This window comes from Notechis scutatus, chromosome 2 (assembly GCF_049901735.1).
Source record: "Notechis scutatus isolate UNSWTSFEM ecotype Mainland chromosome 2, rNotScu1.2, whole genome shotgun sequence".
NCBI classification, from domain to species: Eukaryota; Metazoa; Chordata; class Lepidosauria; order Squamata; family Elapidae; genus Notechis; species Notechis scutatus.
The window spans coordinates 132,354,232-132,371,964 of NC_142010.1; the positions used below are offsets into that span (position 1 = coordinate 132,354,232).

A 17,733-nucleotide genomic window follows, 5' to 3' on the forward strand; every position below is an offset into this window, starting at 1 on the left:
GTCTCAAATATCCCCAGAAGAACCCAAAGTTAAGTGAGGTAAATGACATAGGGAAGCATAGTCCTTGAAAGTAGATGCTAATTTTCGGCATGCCGTAATGCTTTTTTTATTGTTTATGCTACAATAGACAAAAATTATTACTCCACTGGGTAATATAGGAAGTGATGATGTTTGTTTGCTTGTAACCTCAGAGGACTCTCATTCGGCTACTTCAGTGGGGAAAGGGCTCAACCGGGTAAATTCTTCCCTAGGGAAGTTCCCAAGTCTCCAGCCATCCCTGATATTGATAATTGATCTGTGGCTTTTCCTTTTCTTTCTTTTCTTTTGTGCTTTCAGAGTTGACCTATCCTGGGCACAACATAATTGAACAAGCTTCTGCAGGATGAAAAGATGGCAGGGCGGTTGCTTGCACCACCAGGCCCTGACAGTTTTAGGCCTTTCACTCCGGAATCTCTGGCTAACATTGAGAAGCGCATCGCAGAAGACAAGAAGAAGCGCCCTAAACAAGACAGCAGTCACAGAGATGATGATGAAGAGAACAAACCAAAACCAAACAGTGACCTGGAGGCAGGGAAGAGTTTGCCTTTCATCTACGGGGACATCCCCAAAGGCCTGGTTGCTGTGCCACTGGAGGACTTTGACCCTTTCTATATGACGCAGAAAGTGAGTCAGCAAACAAGACCAGCTATGTAAAAGTCAGCCTTCTGATGGTCAAAGGAGTTACAGGTTTGGGTGGCCGGAGGTGTCACGGGAAAAGGGGGGGAGAGGCAGAAAAACATCTGTATGGCCTTTGTAAAGATGTACCTTGTCTTCGGGTTTGTTGTGGGATGGGAGGAAAAAGGAAGAGGGAGAAAGTTAAGGGAGCAGTCGCTGGGCAGCTGGGTTTTTAAAACCACCACATAGGGTATGTCATTGTATGAGTCGGAAGATTTAGTGGGGAGGCAATAATACATCCGAGAAAGACGGCAAATGAGGCTGAGAAGAAGATTGACTTTTATTAACAAATGGTCCGTCGAAATAAGGATAACCTAAAATTTGTCCCTTGGTTATATATTCCCAGAGGAAAAAAAGGAAAATAGCACGTGGCTAGAGCTTTGCAAATGATATTTGCAAATATGCAGTTTTGTGGCACCCAGAGATGCCCCAAAATTTTCTGGGGAAAACAATGACAGTGACTCCCCCCTTTTTTGGGAAATACGACATGTAGCTGTTAAATATTAAAGTCTTAGGAAAATATGCAGAATAGAGGTGAATCAGATAGCAATATGGAGAAAAAGAATCAGTCTCTCACCTGTATGGAAGTATACAATCCATATAATTGGTGACTATCAGGCTAGAGTAGCTTGTACAAATTGGCTAAAAAGAATGAGAGGAGCGGAATTTCTTATTTTTTTCTCCAGTGGGTGCATACAAACAAAAGCAGGTTACAGCATTGGGGATTCTAAGCGGAAAACCAGACTTCTGTCAGCATATAAATGATATCTTCATATGAATAATGACAGACAGGACTTATTTGTCTGGTCGCAATTGCAGATGCTCCAGCCTTTCTAGAAAATGCTAAGCAGACCGAGGAAATTACTACTAGGGTTGGGATTAATGCCACTATCCACACATTGCTCAGGTTTCTACGTGAGTCAGTCCTGTTTCTTATTTCAAAGGTCATTTAAATCTTGGGCAATGTCTGTGAGTAGCAGGGGGCAAGACAAATAATCAGTTTAAGGCCATGATGGCGAACCTATGGCGTGTGTGCCGGAAGTGGCACTCAGAGCCACCTCTCCGGGCATTCCAGCTGTCGCCCATTGCTCTTCTGGGTTCTGTTGCGCACATGCGTGCTGGCCAGCTGGTCTTCGTGCGTGCAGGAGCGCTGGAAACCGGAAGACCAGGTGGCCAGTGCACATGCATGCACCAGAAACCAGAAGCTCAGCTTCCCGGCGTGCAAACACGCGCGCACCGGGGAGCTGCTCTTCCGGTTTCTGGCGCTCCCACGCGCATGCGCTGAGGAGCTGCTCTTCTGGTTTCCAGTGCTCCCATGTGCGCACGTGTGCTCTTGTTTCAGCACTTGGTGCCGAAAAGGTTCATCAACACTGGTTTATGGTGTTGGAATCTTGAGCATTTATCTCTCTCCCCATGGTTTCCAGGCTCTTGACTCCAGCATCTTACACTTCCACTAAACTGTTGTTTCTCAACTTTGGCAACTTGAAGCTGGGTGGACTTTAACTCCCAGAATTACCCAGTCAGCCTGAAGTTGAGAAATATTGCACTAAACAATGTCCATCTCATGGCTTTATTTTCTGTTCATTCCAGATACTTGGCTATGTTTACCTCACATGCCTAACTTGGAGACTGAATAACACATTTTCTGATGTTGTACATTGGATTACAAGCTATCCATCCCTACAGGCTGGATTCACACAGTGTGCACAGACAAAAACTAACCAAGATTAACCCTAAGTCGGGTTCAGCCTGAGTAAATTATCTTCTAAATTATCTTCTTTTATCCGACCTGCCTCTTTGTGTTTTGTGATCATTTGCAGTGTGAGAACTAAGAATTGCATCATAAAGAATGCTTTCTTACATATATTTGCCAACTTGTCACAAGTTTGTTTCTTACAATATTATGAATAGGAGACTCTTTCATTCTTCTTCCACCTTCTTCAATTGATGCATTTGGGTGTATTTTGGATTTTTGTTATTGAAGATCTGAAGGCTGAGTTTCAGAGTATATGGTTAGTGAGGGATCCCTGGTGCTCTCTGGGCTTGCTTATTTTCTTGCAGACATTTCATTACTCAAACCAGGTAACGTCATCAGTGCTTGTAAGGAGTGTTGTTTGCTGTCAGTTTGTATTCCGGTATCTTGTCTGTCAGTGTTAGTGAGGACGGTCTCAGAGATTCTTTGATTGGGCTGTTTACTGTTGGTCCTCTGGCAGTTTTTTTTATTAGTGTATTGTTCAGTTGATTATTGGTCTGATGTTAACCTTGGAGTTAATCTATGCTGATCTAGGTGATGATTGCTGGTGGAGAGGTGCTTGGGTCTTTTTGTTCCTTTTTGGACAGGTGATAGTCTCTTTTGTCTGTTGTGTCTATTGATGGCTGTTGACAGAGTGCCAGGCTTCTAGAAATTCCCCGGTGTTTTTGGACTTGGCTTGGTCTAGGATGGTCACATTTTCCCAATTAAAACTATGGTTACATCTGTCTATATGTTGTGAAATTAAAGAATTTTTATCATGTCTTCTGTCTGCTAGTTGGTTTCGTGGATACATTCTGCCAGTCTTCTGCCTGTTTGTTCTACATGATGGTTGTTGCAGTCCTTGTATTGCTTATTGTAGATGACTCCTGTTTTTTCCTTCTAGGGTTGTTGGGTCTTTTCATCTGCTTAGGACTTTTCTTTTTAGAGAAACAACTCAACCTCCCACAAGGGAAGCTGCATAAGGACTTTATTTAGATGAGCCTAAATACCCTGCAGCACCCCAGAATAGCAGCAGAAGAAAATAGAGTATCTATACAACATATTCCAACAAAATGGATATTCACACAACTTTATCAAAAAGTCCCTGACCACTCAACCTTATGCAGTACATATAACACAAACCCTAAAAAGAATTACACTGCCATACATCAAGAATATCTCAGAAACCACCAACAGATTACTACAACCACATGGAATCAGCATAGCACACAATCCAACTAAAGCCCTTCAAAACATCCTATGCAGACCAATAAAATACAAGTACACACCCACACACATAAACCACCAGTCATCAAGTGAGAGGTTAGAATGGAAGAAAAGTGATATTTTAAAGGCAACTGGGTCAGTCTGAAAAATTTCTCAACATTCACTTTAATTGATTATTTTGAACTTGTAAAGAATACTATGCCAGAACTTTTTTCCTTTTTTTAAAATTTTATAACTATATTCTTAGTCTTTTCTTAGGCGCCATGGTGGTACAGTGGCTAAAATGCAGTACTGCAGGCTACTTCTGCTGATTGCCAGCTGCCAGCAGTTTGGCAGTTCAAGTCTCACCGGCTCAAGGTTGATTCAGCCTTCCAGCTTTCTGAGGTCGGTAAAATGAGGACCCAGATTGTTGGGGGCCATATGCTGATGCTGTAAACCACTTAGAGAGGGCTGTAAAGCACTGTGAAGCAGCATATAAGTCTAAGTGCTATTGCTATAGCTTTTCAGAGAGTTAGAAACCATTTCCAAGTGTGTTTTTTCCCCATTGTATACCAATCATAGTGGTCAATGGAATTAGGGACCACAGTTTGCATCTCGTTTAACATCGATGTATCTCTCTATCCTAGGTTCCATTTACCCAGTCTATCACATTGTTTCCTCATTAAATTTATTTGCCACCCATCTCACCAAGGGGCTTTATTACACTGGGTGGTTTAAATAAATTTAAAGAGTGAATAATTTAAAAAGTGAATGCAGATTAGATGGACATCACATATGCAACTGAAAATGTCCAAGTCACATTTATAGCTAAGAATTGCACCTCCATTGATTTTTATACCCGTTCATCTATTCTTGGTGTCATGCTTATTTGAAATAGAGGAATATAGAAACCAATATTAAGGCTGCCCATAATATTGTTGTCTAGCTGGGGCTTTGGATATTGGTGCCTTCTTCTATAGAGAAATATTTTAGTCTTATTCTCTTCAGGAGCTTAAGACCTATTATTTCAAGGAATTTTCAGGAGATATTTGGAACCACATGGGGAGGCATTTGCATTCTGCAATAGCTTAGGGACATGCCTTGTAGTTTTACCTGTTTTATGTGTGGGTGACATTTATGTTTTTAAAACAAAACCAATGAAGACATCATATAGCAAACAATAATGGGCATCCAAAACAAAAATCTGGGGGAAAAAGAACTCAATCCCCAGGGACTTATGGAAAAGAGATGAAGATGGGAGAGATGTGTTCTGCAACCATGGAGAATAACTAACAATTCTAGTTATTCCCCAATAGACTAGCAGTAGGTTCTCCAGGTATAAATCTGCTGGCAATAGGAAGCCCCAGGATATTTCAAGAATGGTATGGAAATAAACAGCCTTGGATCCTTTAGCTAATGTCTCTTCCTTTCCCCAGTGAGTCCACTAGATTTGGATCTTCCAACAGAAAGAAAAATGCTAGTAGGAAATAACAAATACCGTATATACTCGAGTATAAGTCGACCCGAATATAAGCCGAGGCACCTAATTTTACACAAAAAAACCTGGGAAAACTTATTGACTCGAGTATAAGCCGAGGGTGGGAAATGCAGCAGCTACTGGTAAATTTCAAAAATAAAAATAATTAATTTGGGAAACGATCTCACTATCATGAAAGTTTTAATTGATTCACTAACCCAAAAGAAGAAGATGATGATGACAGCGGGAGGCAGGAGTCACTCTCTTCCCCTCCCTCGGAGGCCCCCTGAGTCAGGAGTCACTACCGCCGGCGCGGCCCCAGTCCCGCCGCCTCGGGAAGGGAAAGGCAAAGCGCTTTTTGCCTTTCCCTTCCCGGCTGGGGCTGTTGGGAGTCGCTGCCGCCGGAGGCTGCGACTCCACACCATTTTTTTTTCAGAGGGGAATCTGACTCGAGTATAAGCCGAGGGGGATTTTTTCAGCACAAAAAATGGGCTGAAAAACTAGGCTTATACTCAAGTATATACAGTATGTATCCTTCCCCCCACCCCCAACTTTCCAATCCTAAAAAATATACGGTGTTTTCAATCATGAACCATATAAACCAGCAAGTCTTCAGGTTTGGCATATGATCTGCGACTTCTGATCCCTTGTACCCTCTTCGGGTGATATATAATTGTCAAACAATAAACTTCAGGCTCCCAAAACTAGAAGGCTTTCTAAATACAAATATTTTAACACTGTGGCAAAAGGCCAACGAAGCAAAAGTAAAATTTATATTTCTTGCCTGAAAGTGATCATAAACACGTTGATGTTGAAGAAATTCCCAGTAAAGTATTAATCCCAGGTTATGGCATGCTTAAATTGCACTCTAACATGAATTTGCTTGGGAATGAGGCCCACAGAAGAGGATATTTGTAGCTCAAGGTTGAACTGTGGAGTCCTTGGTGTTCTCTGAGCTTGGTGGTTTTCTTGAGATGTTTCATTACCAAATCAGGTAACTTCATCAGTGCACTGAAATTGCAAGAAAGTTCAGAACTCTCTGAACTCTACCGAGGACCCCACAATGAGTCCCACAGAATTCGGTGAAGACGTAAATCAGATTGCAGTGTTATAGTATTATGTAAATAATAGGACTGAATTCTGGAGATGAGCATGTATTTGATACCATGCCCAGTATCAGTAAACATTGATGAACAAAAGGACAGAAATTTGTATTTTTAAAGGATGAAGGGCTGCAGGCTAAGTAAAGCCATGGATCTGATGCAGGTGAAGTTTTGGAATGTTTTTTTTTTTATTTGTACATTGTGATATTCTATTCCCCACTTGAAAAGAACAGAATCTGCCACCAGTTTTCAATAGCTATGGTCAGAGAGACACCAAGGACTGCCCCAAAGGGACTTGAAGGTCACAGGCCCATCCCAATCATAAATATATAATATTGTCCATTTCTATATAGGAGACCTATAAGCTGTTTTAATCATTTGCCTTTCTGTCCTATCTGGTATTATTAAGTGTCCATATCTTCCTATTGTATAGATAGCTGTATGTCAGTGAGACTGAACTCGTGCTTCTAATGTAGACCCTTCTTATGAAGAGAATGCTGTAAAGGTTTTTTTAAAAATCATTGTACACTGACCCATCACTTTTGAGATTTTGATAGTCACACCATTTGTTTATTCTCTGCAGAGTGCTTTGATGGATATGAAAAATATTTTCTTTTTGTTTCTATATTGGGCCTTTCTTAGAAAAATAATCTTAATTTTTAGCTGAACCATAATCTCCATCACATATTTTTTTGTATCAGATTAATGTAGAAACATTATGGAGGGGGCATAGCATGGCTGAAATATAATTGACTACTTTTCTTCTATGCTTTTAATCATGAAGACCATAAAATCTTTGCTAGTATAATTATTTGGGTTTTTTTTTATCAATTTATTCCCCAAACAGGAAGATATTTGCAATTTGAAGTAAAAAGCAACTAAAATTCATCAGGGAAAATGCAATGTTTCACACTCCCAAAACAAAGCAAGATTTCTTTGGCTTTTTGATCTCCATAAGCAAAAAAGAAATTCTTTTTCCCCCCATAAAATAATCCATGTGTATTGTATGGTACAATCATAAGAAATGCCTGCCAATTGAAAGATTCTTGAAATATGATGCAAAAGTATATAAAAGGAGCTGTAGGAAAAAGAAAAGAGTGCCATGTATATTTGTGGCATCTGGCATTTATGGGATTTTAAATTTCCATGGCAACTGATGCTTTCATTTTATATTTGTTCATTTCAGAAACAACACAGACACTGATGGTAAAACTTGATCCTACTTTTGCATGACCAACAAAGGAAATAAAAGTTTGGCTGAACCTACTGGGCTATCTCTGTTTTTCTAGTACAGTCAACAATAACTTGCAACAAATCCAAATGTTGACAAAATCCACCTTGCAATTTAGACTTGGGATCACCAGGAAGAATCTAAATACTTTTATATGCCATTCTTTACAGTATTTATGGAAAATGATAGAAATTGACAGAAATTATATTTACCTGCCAGCCTATAATATTATTAATACGTATGAAATTTACAGTGTATGGACCTTCAAGGCTGTCTGCAATAAACACATTCTGTGAACAAGAGCAACTTGCTCATTGTAACATGAGCACTTCTATTCATATAGAACAATCAACTGCAGCCCACTCAAATATGTGTATAAATGTTAAAATAACAGTATGTTTTTAAGCAACAGATGATTGGCAGACATATTGTTCTTCTCAGTATTATCATAGGGAAAAAAACTGCATAGGAAGAGGGGGAAACTAAATTTCTCAGTTGAAGTGCTGAAGTTTTGCAGAAGGAAGCGGATTCTTTTTTTATTGGCAAGAAAAACTACTCAGCTTGGCTCCTGGCTGATGGCCTTCCCTTTGCCTTCATTTCCTGTGGAAGCAAATCTATACTACCTTTCTATAGTGCCTTTAGCCATTCCGTCATTTTTAATTGATCAAAAAGATAGAAATCTGACAGCTTATAGCTTTCCCTTGTTGTAGATGCTCAGACTCGTGCCCATGGTACAGTGATGACAAACCCATGGCATGTGCGTCAATAACACACCATGATATTTTGGTTGATATGCCAGCATTCACTAACACATAACAACAAATATTCTGAAAAACATACTCCTTTCTTACACAGTTTTTGAAGATTGCAGAGGCTGCACGAGAATGGGATGAGCTTATCTATGGCCTCCAGACCTTCTGAAAGTCTCACGAGATGGCCATGCTTTTGCACAGTCTTTGGAGCCTCGAAAAATTGTATGAGAACAGGACACACTTTTATGTGGTTTTCGGAGGCTGCACAGACTATGGAAGAGCATTCTCCAAAGCTGCTTCAAGATTAAAGGCCTTGTGAGTCCTGGAGCAGCCTCAGGTAGGCCACAGAGCCTGTCAACAGAAAGAGAATATGGCCTAAAGATAGATGGTGTATGGCAGATTCTAAGGGATGCTGGGCCATGGGTGCAATCACACCACTCCTCAAGGCTTGTGCTTCTTGGGAAATGGTGTGAGGCGGCTTTTTCAAGTGACAGCAGTGGTGCTATGGGTGAAGCCAAGGCCCAGTTTCTACTTCAGGCCTAGCCTTGGCACTGCCCCTGACTGCCACTGTTCAGTGTGGCCTAGATGGTAGTGGTGAGATAAAGAATTGTTTCTCTTTTGTTGTAGTGGGAGATGACAGGAGAGTCAAGTTAGGCATTTTCCAAAATTTTGACACACTGAGCCCAAAATATTCACCATCACTGCTATAATACAAATCTATAAAAGTGTGGTTGAGTTTCACTTTATATACTCTCTTATTAGTCAGCTGAGAGGCAAACTGGTTGGTGTGGTTTTCTTAGCATTTTGAAAATGGTGGTGAAGATGGATACAGGTTAGTTTTAAATGATTTCTAAGACTCTGGAGAATGAAAATATACACTGTCTTCATTCAGCTCAAACTTATCATATTTGTTGCACCATTTATAAATTGGGTAAATTAAATAATTTTAAATGTGTATTTATTTATTTATTTGTTTGTTTGTTTGTTTGTTAGCTTGCTTGCTTGCACATTAGATAAGCATTTTCTAATCCATCAGTTGCAACGTTTTTCCAGAGCTTAATACAAGAGGTGATTGTTCCACTTCTTTCAGCTGTCCTTTCTTCTCCATATGGAGAAAAGCCTTGTGGATGTCCTTGAAGCATCCATTACTAACTTCAGATCAACTGGTACATTTGCTGGTCAAGTTAGTCTTGTTTTGAGCATCAAAGTTGGGCAGTTCTCTGGACCACAGCCAGAGATACAGTTAAGGAATATTTCAAATGTGTCTATGGAACCTTCCATACTACTGCAGGATTTGGTTGTGCAGTTGACATGACTAATTCACAGACTTTTATGTAATGATCTTAAATGCAGTGGGCCTTTCTCCATTTGTAATCTTCTAGTGTTTTCCTATCACTTCCTTCTTCTTTTTCTTTCTTTTTCATTTTCTTTTCTACAGTAAGGAAAATGGATTGGTACTTATCCATGAGGAAGTATGGGGTGTGTGGGTATATATGGGTGTAGGTTTTTTTAGGGATGGGAATTATAAGCTATCCATGTGCCTGGGCTCCAGGAGTAGAGCTTGTATTTGCATTGTTTTCCAATTTGCATTGTTTTCCAAAGCAAAGCAGAAAGGGCTTTGCAGAGAACCAAGGTTGCTTGATTGGGCAGGTACTGTATATTCTTTATTCTAATTTATAAAATAGCATCTAATACAAATCCATATGCTACAGAAATACTAGAAGGGGAATGAGATCTCAGTAAAAATGCATGCAAAGTAATATGACTCACTGGATGAAGAAGAAACTAAAATGTTCTAGTTATATTTATTAAGGAAAACCATGTTACTTGACTGATTGTCTTTCTAAGGCTTCCCTGTTGTCGGCGGTTATATCTCTTTCGCTGGCTACATACTGGTATGTTTTAAATAGTTAAATAACATATGTGATCCTGTTTTTGAAAGCCATTCTATACAAAATACAGAAAGAAACAGGAGCAGTAGTTGCAGAATTCTAGTCTGTTCCAATTAAACTCCAGAGATAGCATTTGGACCAACCTTGGAGTCTCCCCCTTCCATATAGAAGAAGAATGTTTCATAGTGTACAACATGTAAATGTTATGTACAGAGAGTAACTCTCAAAACAAGATGGCAGCTTGACGTGCAGTCTGAAGTGCTATACTGTCAGCCCTTAGAGACAGATCAGACTTTAACACCAAAGTCATGAATTGTAAAACTACATTTATTACAGGCTTACATTAACAGAACTTTGTAGCCCAGAATGTGTCTTTCCCCTCCCTGCCTTTATCCTAAAGAGAACTGGGGGAGTCCAATCTGAAAGATTTTGTCTAACTCCATTCCTGCTTTGGACTAAAATTTCTCTTATCTTATTGTAGCCGTGGCTGTATCTTGTCTTTCTCAAGATTATTTTCACAGCCCATTGCATCTAGTCTATTCTTTCACTCTCCATGTGCTACTTCATTCCTCCTTTTCTGAGGTAAAGGATGAGAAATATCTTGTAATACAGTTATGCACATTTCACAGTAGGACCTATTCTCAGGTAAATGAAACCTTAATATATAAATTTGCTTTAAGGATGTAAGCTACTGTTGTTAATATTATTGTTGCTGTTGTTACTGCTGTTTTTATGTGCTCTATATACATTCTAAAAGAGCTATCAGTTCAACTAAAATAAAAGTATATTGTAGAATATCTTCCAAATGATTTCAACACAGAGAATCACCCAGTTAACAAGATTCTTTATAAGAATGATATATTCATGGTTTTTGAATTAAATATGTATGCTTTCTTCCTTGGCATATGAATATGTAACTTTTCCTTCTTTTTCTCTTTCTCTGCAGACCTTTGTAGTACTAAACAGAGGCAAAACACTCTTCCGATTTAGTGCCACGCCTGCCTTGTACATTTTAAGTCCTTTTAATCTGTTAAGGAGAATAGCTATTAAAATTTTGATACATTCATATCCTTTTCATAGTAATGTGTACCACTTATTCTGAAGTCGTTATTTCCTGTTTTGCTGGATTAATGTGCTGCCATTTAAAAAAAGCATTATTTGGATTTAAAAACATATTTTATAGAAATAGCCTGCCCTGAGGAGATTGAAATTTCCCTAAACAACTGTAAGAGTAGGTGAATGAAAGTGAATTTATTAGGGATATATTTCATAATTACAGAATGTATGTACAATTTGAATATAGGTTGTCATTGACTTACGACCATTCTTATAACAATTGTTTGAAGTTTTGGCTGCACTGAAAAAGGTGACTTACCACCAGTACTCATACTTACAACTATCACAACATCATCATGGTCACGTGATCAAAATTTGTGCATTTGGCAATCAACATGGTTTATGATAGTTGTAGCATCCCAGGGTCACATGATTACCATTTGCCACCTTCCCAGAGAATTTCTGACAAGCAATGGGAGAACCCAGGTTTACTTAATGATGGTTGTGATTCACTTAATGACTGGGGCAAAAAAAGATTGTAAAATCAAGTGGAATTCACTCAACAACCACATTGCTGGTCATAAGTCAAAAACTACCTATGACTGATAGTTCTGCAAGACGTGCTTACTATCAAGCAGAACTCACACTAGGGAAAACATGAAAATGCTACTGTTTTCTCTTATTCTCTATGTCAGCTAGTGTCTCTGCTCAGCATGTAGATTAAATACACCCCAATGCATTCTATATCTCTCCATATTCAGATGCCGCAGGAACCATAGAGGAAGGCTGGGAGAGATCTGCCCATTGTTCTCGTGTGTTCTCTCTCTCTCTCTCTCCCTCTCTTTCTCTCTCTCTCTCTCTCTCTCTTCCTTCCCTCCTTCCCTCTCTCCCTCTCTCTCTCTCTCACACACAGAGAGAGGAGGGGGGAGAGTTAGATTGAAACCCCTTGACTCCCAGCCTCTCAATTTATGAGCCAATTATAAAAACCTCAGTTCCTGCAGTTTTCTTATGAGGAGTAGCTGTCCAAAATGCAAGTGGGCAATCTCAACATCTCTTCTTTATCCAGAAAGGCTGCACCACCTAGTATTCACCATCCTACCACCAATCTCCCCTGCAATGCTATGCCTGCTCCTTCAAGGACATCTAGTCCACCAGAAGACCAAGACATTTTCTCATTTGAGGTGGTATCAGTTTGAAATATGTATATATACCACTGGGTATATATACAGTATTCCAAATCAGAGAGGCTTCTTTTTTATGATTTTTTTCCCTGAACATTCTTCATTTATTCCTTAAGCAAGGAAATGCCCTAAATACGTAGCTATATTTTACAACCAGGGTAGGCAACAATTGCACTCCTTTTTTAAAAAAAAAACAAGCTTTATTCAATTTTTCCAAAACAACATAAAAAAAAGCTCTTTTCAGTGTACAACATAATTCCGAGTCACCACTTTTACATGCAAATATGACAGTAATTATATATTCATTTTTACACTCAACATTCTGTCTTGTCCATTTTTAACTTAATTCTATTATTCCTTCTCCATTTCAACTTTTACATAAGAAAAGAAACAAACACATTAATTCTGTTAAGTGATATTACTTTCATTTTAAGCATCTTCTCAATTCATTTCAATTTGTTTCGAATATATTTCTTAAACATTAACATTTCTTTTAAGCGTCGCCTTTTCCAAAGTACTCTTTTCTCATTTTACCTCTCAACTTTTATATAAGAAAAGGAACAGGCAAGTTAATGCTATTCATTAATATTACTCTCATTCTAAACATCTTCTCAATTCATTTCAATTTATTTCAAATGTATTTCTTAAGCCTTAACATTTCTTTTAAGCGTTGCCCTTTACAAAGTACTCTTTTCTCATTTAAATCACTAATAGTTTCCATATCTTCATACGTATTCCCTTTTAATTCTTTTTTATCTTGTAAATTTGCAATTCCATCGCATATTCTTTTCATAAAGTCTAGATTAATACAAGTTTTTCACATAAAACAAAACATAAATTTCCCCTCCCCTTTTACTAGTTTGGGGTGTCACCTCAGTGGTTTAAGTATGCCTTAATTCCCTCATCTGTAATTCCCAATTAAACATCTATTTTACTTAGTTATAGTAATAATCAATCCCTAGAAAAATAAACTACTTTACATTGTACTTTTCAGTCAGATTCCGCAATGTATTTTCTCCCTTTACTTCCATAAAATTTTATTTATGGTATCAAAAAAATTAAAAAAAAATTAAAAAAAAGAAAGAAAGAAACAATCAATCCATTTTGCTTGGTCACTGATATTAATCTCATTTTTAAACCTCCTCACAATTCATTTCAATCATTTCAATATATATAATAAACATTAACCTTTCTTGTAACAATAAAAATAAGAAAATGCATTCATCTTCTAAAAAGATATCAGTGCCCCTCCCTCCTCTCAATAAACTATATTCTATAATTTGTAATTGCAAAGTACATTATTATTACCCCTCATATCAATGCAGAATCCCCTCTTAATTCATTAACCATTGTCCCAATGTATTCTAGGTAAAGAAAATTTTTCCTTTATTTTACAATTCCCATATTTCTTTCCTGTTCCTGTTCCTCATTACCTCTCTTCCCTTTTGTTTTTCCAAATCTTTTCTCCCTCTGATTTATATCCCTCTCTCTATATATATTTTCCTTCCCTCTTTTATTTTTCTGCCGTTTCTTTCTGTCTTTCCGATTTTTATAAATATTCCCCATTTTAGTTACTTTTTAAAATCTCCCATTTCAACCCCCCCCCCTTCTTTTTCCTCTTCTTTGTGGTGTTCTTTGTGTTGATTGTCTATTTAAGATGGCTTCTTCTTGAACTAACTCCTCCTTCTCTGAGGTTTCTTCTTCATATTCTTCAATCGCCATTTCCATAGCTTTTAACTCAGAGGCAAGTGATTCACCTCTTGCATGTAGTAGTTCTTTCAAATTTTTAAGTTCCATTTTTAGATCCCACAGAGATATCATTGTTACACACTCTTATATCTTATAGTCATTAAAAACCACCAACCTATCTTTTTCTTTTTTCTTCTTCAAACTTTCTGAATTAACAACTATTCCCGAACTGGGTTTATAGCAAAATCACCAATCAGTCCAACAATCCATATTTTTTGTTTTGTTTTAATTCAATTTTCACTTTTTAGGGTACTTGTTATATTGTTTCAATATTTCCTTTTCGTTGTATCAGATCCGATTCATAGAGAAATAGGAAGTTTCCCTTTTTCAGCTTAAATTTTTGTACACCAGATGGCACTCTCTGTTATACAATGTCCTCACCTTTCCTCCCCCCCCCCTTTTATTGTTCGAGGCTTTCCAAACCTCAGTATTCCAAACCAATAAAATCTTCAATTTAAATATTTCCCCCTTCTTTTTGAAAACTCCTAAGTCCAGCTTTAAATTGTGTCTGTTTGTTAGCAATGTATTTTAATTCAATTTGTTTGGATATTTTGTTCCGGCTTGTTCCAATCCTGGTTCGAAGTCCTGCTCAGCTGTCAAAGATATTTTCACTTTTTTTTCCTTTCCCTTTAAAAGTCCGCCACTTATTCTTTCATAAAAATTCTTAAAATACCGTCCTGAGGTACCTTTTAATTATTTGTTGCACCAAGTTGCCTGGTTCTTATGTTGTCCACCTCTTTCTTCTCTCCTGCACAAATCTTAGTCCAACTAAGTCCTCCTCTTCAGGGTGGCCATTTTAGACCACCGCTCGGTCATCTTCAGGGGGAAAAATTGCCTAGCTCAGGGAGGGGAGATGCAGCTCCCCTCGGCCTGGCTGGCGGCTTCCCCTTACCCTGCCGCCCCTCCAAGGCAGCTTCAGCCCCTAATCACAGTGATTGGGGCTCTCCAACAAGAGAGCACAGACCAAAGCTGCGGACAGTCGCAGTTCCCAGTCCGTTGCTGAAATATTGGACCCATTGGCTGTAGTTTTGAGGGACGGTTGGATATGTAGCTAAGCAGTTTCAGGAATCACAAGGTTTTTTCCCCCTAAAGACTTACATTGGATCCTTTCAAAAAAGGAAGTTCTTGATAAATGATCTAATTGATGAATTGATAAGTGAACTGATAAATGAACTAATGGAATTTAATGGAGTCTAAATCATTAATGAATTAATGTTATGGCCCTGCATGGACTGAAAACTATTATGATTAGTCATATCTGGATGTCCATATTCTGCATCTAATTATGAAAAACCTGTGTCTCCTCAGTAAATTGAGCATAATTCAATTCAACGGCAGCACAAATGAGTTCAATTCCAGTTAAGGTTCCCAAAGCACTCCTTTGTCCTCATGTGGCTGGGTACAGTATAATCTAAACTGCAAAAAGGTGTAAATCCTTCTCAAGCCAAAGTCAAAACAAGGCATATTGTCACATTTGTTATCAGGAAAGTTTCAAATCTACACTTTATTAGTACTAACTATTTCTTGGGGGGGGAAAGTGTTTGATTTTTGTTCCCAAATTTAAACAAGAGCTACCATCAGCTTGATGTTCCTTTGTTAATGTCAATAGGAAATTTCTTATCTTTTGTGCTTCCTTGACTTTGTTTTACAGTATTTAGCATGATCATTATGTGCACTATTTTGACGAACTGTGTGTTCATGACTTTTAGTAACCCACCAGAATGGTCGAAACAGGTGGAGTAAGTAATAATATTTTTGTTTGTTTCACTTTGATTGTTTATAATATCTAGCAATTCTTTAAAGTAATAGTTGCCAATTTTGAAGGAAAAGCGTGTCATATATAAACTTCCTGCCCAATATGGCTTAAAATATCAAGCTGGGGATTAATTGAACATGTTCTCACTCTTGTCATAAATGTCTCTCAAATGAAAGACAGGATGCCTTCTGTTTAAAAAAGATAATTATTAGATTTATTTATTTTTAGTCTATATTGAATCTCTCCAAGATGGATAATTTTAGAAAGTTTTTAATGTTTAATTGGTTAGGCAACATAATTGCGAGGGTTTTGACTTCTTGTACAAGCATAACTAGATCTTCTTTCAAACAGGATTAATAGCTGAGATGGCATTAACAGGCCTGATGGATTTTTGTCTAGAATCTAATAAAAGAGATGTTTATTTTCTTGGGTCAGAAATGGCTTTCAGTAACAACAATGGCACCAAGCAGACCATTTGGGAATAATAGGCATTGCTATTTGAGTCTTAGATTATGATGCCTGGAGTCTGCTGCTGGAGTCTGCTGGGGTGTTGTGATATGGAATTCCTACAATTCATCCACTCTCCAAAGCTTCCCCACTGGAGAAGATCACAAGAAAAGCTGGTTCATAATGTTGTTGATATGCAATTTTTTTTCTTACCACCTGATTGGGAAATAACAGACCTCTCCAAATGCTTACCTTCAGGCATTCATTGGTTGAAAGAGATATAATAAATTAAAACTGAGGCCTTATCTTAAATGTCTTAGGCCTGGATTACCTAAGGGAATGCTAGCTTCTAGATCAATCTTGGCAACTTTAAGATTGCAACTCTCAGAATTCTGCAGCTTATATACTGGCTGAGGAATTCTGGGAGTTGAAGTTCATGCATCTTAAAGTTGTCAAAGTTGAGAAACACTGTACTAGATTATGTCTGCCTAGTAGTGCCTTCTCCATTGATTTTCCTAACCTCTGGAATGCACTCACTTTTGAAATACTGTAAAGGATTGTTTTTAATCCTTTAAAAACTCAAAGGTGTGTTTTTAAGGATTTTTAAATGGGATTAAAATAAACTGAATGGTATTATTTACATGCTTTATCCTTGTTAATTGCTAGCCTACATATGTTTAAACAAAACAATTAATGACTTATGTTTGCATGCATCAACAAGGTAAACATTCTTTACATTTCTATTTATTATGAATGAAGAACCATGTTCCTTATGCAGTATGATCACTCTATCTTAATTCTTCCTGACAGTGGGAACAGCTAAAAAAACAACTTGAATGGTTCCATCTGTTATTTGTTTAGCTTATACATGGACAGGCTATATTATGTATTTCTGTTTTAGCAAGCCCCGATCTTAAGGCAAAAATATATTTATTGTATTTATTGATCTAATTTATATAGTTGCCCATCTCTGGGTGAGTTGCCAGTGTTGTAAATCTTGACTTATAACTTTTTTGAGTGAGAAAGGGAGGAAACAGGGTCCTGGGTTACATTATAATGCTAAATGAGATACTGATGAAGCAATTCAGGTTGTTTTTTATCCACTTCTGTTGCCAGAAAGCATAAACAAATATTGTCAACCAGATGCCTGAATTCTCAAAAAATGTAGTTTATTGGTACAAATACCAACTAATGCCATTCCAGTAGTACATGAGATTGTATGCATATATTTACACACAACTATATAGATACATACATACATACATACATACATACATACATACATACATACATATATACATATACATATACATATACATATGCATGCAGTTTTGTATGACTTCATGCAGATCATACATAGATTCTAAGTAGCATCACTTCCTGAATGTGGCAACATGGTTGCAGTCCTAATATTATACCAGTCAAGATCTATATAGT

At 37.7% G+C, this 17,733-nt stretch overlaps 1 protein-coding gene across 5 annotated transcripts in view; it reads left to right on the plus strand.

Moving 5' to 3' along the window:
* Positions 1-342: 342 nt before the first annotated feature.
* SCN8A (sodium voltage-gated channel alpha subunit 8) overlaps positions 343-17,733 on the plus strand; it is a 75,492-nt gene continuing 58,101 nt past the window's right edge. For 4 of the 5 annotated variants that reach the window (XM_087956222.1, XM_026681329.2, XM_026681325.2 and 1 more), the window contains exons 1-3: positions 343-663; positions 11,054-11,172; positions 15,743-15,832. In XM_087956222.1, the coding sequence (XP_087812348.1) occupies positions 391-663; positions 11,054-11,172; positions 15,743-15,832 (482 nt within the window). In that variant the 5' untranslated portion in view covers positions 343-390. Of the gene's footprint in view, positions 664-11,053; positions 11,173-15,742; positions 15,833-17,733 lie in introns of those variants that run through there. The other variant, XM_087956221.1, reaches the window with a different exon arrangement.